The following is a 6,000-nucleotide window of genomic DNA, read 5'->3' as shown; positions in this document are numbered from 1 at the left end:
GACACCACAGCACGCGGCAGGAAGGGCCGAAGGCCTTTCCTTTGGTTTCTGCCCCTCGGCGTGTGACGCCCAGGGCCGGGGGAGATTCCGCGCCCACTTGCCCGCAGTCCCGGCACGGGCCGAGTGGGGCGCGGCAGGCGTCGGTCCTGCAAGCCTGGCCCCGGCGTCTGGACTCTAGGCCGAGGCACGTGTGGGGCGACGCGGGGCCTCCCCGCGGGGTCCCCGACCCCGGACGCGGCGCAAGGACCCCAGCGGGCGGGCGGGTAGGGCGCGCCTTCCCGGAGCGCGGGGCGCGGACCGAAGTTGGGCGAGTGCACTGAGCGTCAGCGGGCCGGGGGCGGCAGGTGCCGCGGGCGGACTCGCCAGCCAGCGCTGCGGCCCCGCGCCCCCGATTCCTGCCCCGGCCCGCTGCCCGAGCCCTGGGACTTCCGGGGCCCGGCGGCGTTTCGGGAGCTCCTCCAAGGGCAGCCTCCGGAGAGGGGAGCGCGCGGCGCGGTGGCCGGGCGGGGGGTGGCCGGGCTCCCGCAGGGGCGGCGGGCGGGGTGGGTTGAGGCGGGCCGGCCCCCTCCCCTCCTGCCCGCCCTCCCTTCCTCCCGTCCTGCAGCCAATTAGACAGCCCCCTCGGGCGGGAGGCGTGGGGCGCTCCATAAAGCGGCGCGGAGCTGTCACCCGTGAGTAGGCTGCGCACCGCCCAGGCCGGAGCAGGCGCCGAAGACTCGGGCGCTTCGGACCCGGGAGCGTGAAGGAGCCATGGCCACCACCAACGGGGCCGTGGAGAACGGGCAGCCGGACAGGAAGTCACCCTCCCTGCCGCGCCCCGTCCGCAACCTGGAGGTCAAGTTCACCAAGGTGAGACGGGCCCGCGTCCCACCCGACGGCCGCCTGGCTCCGCGCTGGGCTGCCTGGCCACGGTGGCGGGGACCAGGGGTCAGCAGGCCGGGAGCCCTGCTGCTCCTCTCCGAGAGTGCGGGGAGCTGGGGCGGCGCGCCCTCAGCTGAGTTCGTCCGGCGCTCCTGTGACTCGAGCCTCTCCACTCAGCCGGGCCCTCCCGAAGCAGCGTTCAGCACTGGGCATCCCGGGCGGGAGTCCACCGCGCACCCCTAAAGGGACTCCAAGATCCGCACCCCCAGACGGGCTCTCGGGAGCGAAAACCGGGAGAGGGAGGCTCTGCAGCCGCCGCGCGGTGCCAGGCTGACGCCCGCTGCGGCCCCGACGTGCCCCTGCAGGGCCCGCTTTGAAGGCGAGCGGTGGTAAGCCGTGACTTGGGCGCGGTGGTCTTCCCGCAGACCCTAAGGCGTAGTTTCCGGGGCTGAAGGGGTCGGACTTCGAGAAGGTCAGAGGGTGCCTGAAAAAACACCAAGAGCGGACCTGAGAGGTCAGGCTGCCTCGGGAAGTGTCCGGAAACGTCAGCGGGAGCAAGCGGAGTGAAGTCAGGCACCTCCCGTGCTTAGCTCTTACCAGCTTACCCGTAGAACGAGGGCTAGTAGGAAGGTGCTCACTGATGAGACTGTCCCAGAGCCCAGAGACCTTGGTCTTGGCAGATCATGCCCTCAGATCTGGGCCTGGGAAACCGCGGGTGGCAGGGCCCCATCGCGCCGCGGAGTCCCGAGTCTCGCTGTCCTTTTTGCGCTGTGGGCTAGGAGGCTGGAGCACCGGCCAAGCGGTGAGAACACCTGCCTAGGGCAGAAGGGAAGATGGCGAGGCCTGGAGCCCGGGCTGGGTAGGGCTGGGAGCTCCGTTGCCAGCGGGGAGCGTGTTGCCTCCGGTGGGAAGACACCCCGAGGCTGTTTGGAGACCGTTGGGCTGGCGCTGGGGGCACTTCAGGGATGCAGGCCAAGAGCCACGGTTGGCTTCACTTTCCCCAAGTTTGTCTCCTTTTATTTTTGCATCTTATCCATTGCCCCCAACTCCAGTTGACACAGCACTTAGAAAATTCCTCCATCAATTTTACTTTCACAAGTAGCAATTATGTCTCTCAAATAGTTTTAATCAAGCAGAGAAAGTTGTAGGCCACTATGTGTGGCCTTCAGATTTTGATCTCTTGGCACTTATTGTCGGCTGGACCTCTGATCACATGACATTAAAATTAACTGTTTCCAGAGGGCTCTATAATCAGCAGAGACACTTCGATGGAGATTATTTTTAATGTAGTTTCCTAAGTAGTATCAGCTTCAGAGTGCAAATTCCAACTCATATTCTGGGAACAGTGAAAATAGTACCTAAATTTTTTTAGCCCCCAACACTCGTGGTGGTCACCTGTTGTTGTTGATAGTAGTGTTTTGTTTTATTGGATTTTAAAAAACAGTATAGAAACCAGAAATTACATATATTATTTTCCTATTTCTTTTTACCTTTTTTTAGTGCTATCAGAGCAATGGAGCCACATATGGAAAGTTACCACTTTGTCTGCAATTCTTTCTGCCCCTTCACAAGTGTAAATGCAGCCCTTAGGGAGAGAGGTGGATTTTAGCACATTCACAGAGTGACCGGTGTTTGTTGTCCTGCTGGGTGCCCCCTCTTCTTAGTGGAACAGAACCGGGTTGTGACTAAGGCTGAGGGAAGGGCATGAGATGGAGGGGGCTGGAGAGCCAGGATCCATAGTGGCTCCTAGGCAATGATGACTGCGGCAGCCTGACAGTCGGCTGCTGTACCCTCCTTTCCTCTGGAGGGCAAGGCCTCTGCCTCTCTGTCCTTGCTCCAGGCCCACCTCCACAGAGGTCTCCTCCTAGCAGTTGTGGGGTTGGGGCAGCCTGTGTGGTTGTGACTGAGGGTGGGGAGCCCAGGCAAGCAATGCTTAGGGAGCCCCTGGCTGCAGAGGCAGCCCACAGGGCTGAGGAAAGAAGCGGGAGAAACAGAACTACAGTATCGAGGCCCCCGAGGCCCCCGAGGCCCCCTGGCTGTAGAGTGTGTGAGCAGTAAGAGTCTGTTATTTTTCAAACCTGACTCATGGTGCTTCTTGTTAATGGAGGACAAGCTGGAAATGGTGGGTCTGAGTGAGCCCCAGCCTTGGGGGACCATTTCCCAGGGTAAGTCCAGTCTCCAGAAGGACGAAGTTCCTTTGTTCTCATGTTTTAACACTGGGCTCTGCTCTGTGATTTTGGTGTGGGGGGTCCCCCCCAAAACCCCCACATAGGTCTAGAGGGTAGCAGCCCGTTTTACTTCATAGGACCCCTTCCTTTCCTTCCAGTAGCAGAAATTATTTTTTAAGATTTTCTGGCTCATTAAAACACTGGGGGGCTTCCCTGGTGGCGCAGTGGTTGAGAGTCCGCCTGCCGATGCAGGAGACACGGGTTCGTGCCCTGGTCTGGGAAGATCCCACATGCCGCGGAGCAACTAAGCCCGTGAGCCATGGCCGCTGGGCCTGTGCGTCCGGAGCCTGTGCTCCGCAACGGGAGAGGCCACAACAGTGAGAGGCCCGCATACCGCAAAAAAAAAAAAAAAAAAAAAAAAAAAAAAAAAAAAAAAAAAAAAAAAAACACTGGGTTTTATTATCTCTTTTATGAAAAATAAAATTCACTCAAATTTCCTTTTCTGAAAATATGCTCCTTTTGAGTATAGCTGAGGTCCAATGGAAGTTTCTATAAGTGGCGTCAGCAAAACTCACTGGTGTGACCACCACCTTCGCCTCTTCTGGGGCACCTGTATCTTGACAATAGCTGTGGTTTTCCAGCTCAGTCTGGATAGTATACTATTCCTTCAAAATGTGAGTCCCATCCACTCAATGTATCATAATTTTATTCCTCTATAAGTTTTGTTTCATACCAATTCACAAGTCAAGGGGAACAGTTTTTTTCTAGACCCATTTTCCTGTTTTGGGGTTCAAAACAATACAGCCAGCATAATTGGTAGGCCACACTTACCCCTTCCTCATTTGTGTTTTTGTTTTCTTTTATTGGAGAGAAAAAGCAACAGTGGAAATCACTTACAAAATTACTTACTAATGTAGTATAAATAAAAAATTTTTGCTAAATTAGAAACATTGTGATGGGAAAATATGAGTAGAGTTGAGCAGTCTGAATTTTTTTTAAGTTGCTGGTTAGAAAGGACTATGGATCAATGTCATGAACAACCAATTTTTTTTTTTTTTGGAGGAGCATGCTTGGAGATGAAGTATAACAGACATCTGATCATTGCAATCTGTTTTTATCCCCTTATTTATATTCTCTTCTACCACCTTCTCATTTTCCCTCCTCCTTGGAATTGATACCAGGAAGGTCCTAGAATCAGCAGTTTTCACTGACAGTCTCTATTATCTAACCCACGAAATTTCATCTTCCGACAAATGGGCCTCTCTTCCTGGCTGCACTTTCCTCCCCACGCTAACTTAACTCCTCTTCTCTACTTATTAATTTCTCACTGTTACCGAGTGATTGCTTGCTGGATGGCAAAAGTGAACTCTTGGATTTGGTTTCAGCTGGAAGAATAAACCTGTAATTGTAGCCTGGCCTTTTCCGCACGCTTCCCTGGGGGCCTGGCCTCACGTTGAAGGCGCTGAGCTTCCAGAATTCAGATGGGCACATCCCACGGTCGAGGGTCGCTCTCAGCTCTGGACCCCACACAGGGAGGCAGGGGCCCTCTGCCCACCTGCCCAGCCAGAGCTGGCCTTCTGTGCATTGTCCCCACCGCACTCAAATTTCCCTGCTTTCCAGGGAGAGTTATCAAAACAGTGTACCATTGGCTTCCCAGAGCGGGCTTCCTTCCCTCTGAGCTTAGGATTTTTTACAGGACAGCCCAGGACAGAGAACATAGTCAGGTCGCACACTGGATGAGTTGGCTCCCCTCTCATCCATCCTCACTGGGGAGTCAAGTATTCCGAATGAATGAAATTCACAGTCATTGAAATTAATCCTTGTAGTGATGCAATTCTCCCTTTAAATGACTCAAAGATATGCATATAGATATAGAGATAGAATAAATGCATATAGAGATGTGCATATAAACATATGCATATAGATATAGAGATGGAATCTGATGAGCTAGTTCTGCACTTAGAAATTATTGATGGCATTTTACTTATGGAAATGCTTCTAAAGCGTATCAGTCATGTTTGCGACTGGGATCTCTCTGATGCCGCGATGGGCTCTGATGACAAAGTTGTCCCAAGCTGGTACAGCAGGAGATTGCCTGTCCTCTCACTGGGTAGCCAGGACCTCCATTCTGTCAGAACATGTATTATCTGTCACCTCTGTTCCTAGTTCTTTCCCAAAAGCCATCTCTTTTAATGCTTTTTTAAGGCAGTTAGAACTTAGGGTAAACTAACAGTAAATAGTACACACATTTCAGTGCATGGACTTGTGAATTCTTTTTAGTTTGCTCATGATGTCTTTTTCTTTTTAATGTCGCTATTCTCGGCTGTGTTCTAGATAACTGAGTCTCTGAACTAAGTGATTTTTGTGAGTTAATTCTTTGGTTCTGTATATAAGCCGTTATTTGCTACATATGTTAATATAAGCAGAACATTTCCTAACACAGATATTTATCTTTGTATTCTAATACTGGCTTTTATTAAGCCCAACATGAAAATAGACATTTTAAAGGGAATGGGGGAGGGGGGCTGATGTGCATTAATGAGGGCTAAAGGGTTATAGTAAGATCCTTGTATAATGCCAGTTCCTTGGTGATCTAGCTGGGGCTTGCAGCAGGAAGGAGGGAGAAGGTAGTGCTCACTGCTGACATACTCTTCAGGGACAGGTAGATTTCTTGGCACCATATATATATATACACACATATACATATGTATATGTATATATATGTACATATATATGCATATTTAATCTTCCCCCAAACTTGCTGAGTGTGTAAAATTTAACTTATACCCTTTATGTAACTATCTAACCCTGCTATTTCTCTGTGAATCCATCTTATTGTTTAAAAAAAGAGAGAGAACATTTTAGAAAAAAATTCTAAATTAGTTTTATTGTGATAAAATGTAGTTCTCTGAAAATGTATTAAAAGTCAGGAGACTTGTATTCTAATTCTGAGTGTGCTCCCGGTTGGGCA

The 6,000-nt window shown here is 51.9% G+C and overlaps 1 protein-coding gene across 1 annotated transcript in view; it reads left to right on the top strand.

Annotated features, from left to right (window-relative positions):
• The first annotated feature begins 636 nt into the window (after positions 1-636).
• Positions 637-6,000, top strand: part of ALDH1A3 (aldehyde dehydrogenase 1 family member A3) — a 43,603-nt gene continuing 38,239 nt past the window's right edge. The window contains exon 1 of the mRNA XM_059059588.2: positions 637-849. Coding sequence (XP_058915571.1) covers positions 751-849 — 99 coding nt within the window. The 5' untranslated portion in view covers positions 637-750. The remainder of the gene's footprint in view (positions 850-6,000) is intronic.

Source organism: Kogia breviceps, chromosome 3, assembly GCF_026419965.1.
Source record: "Kogia breviceps isolate mKogBre1 chromosome 3, mKogBre1 haplotype 1, whole genome shotgun sequence".
NCBI lineage: Eukaryota > Metazoa > Chordata > Mammalia > Artiodactyla > Physeteridae > Kogia > Kogia breviceps.
The sequence above is the reverse complement of the archived record's forward strand: the minus strand, read 5'-3'. Positions and strand labels throughout refer to the sequence as shown.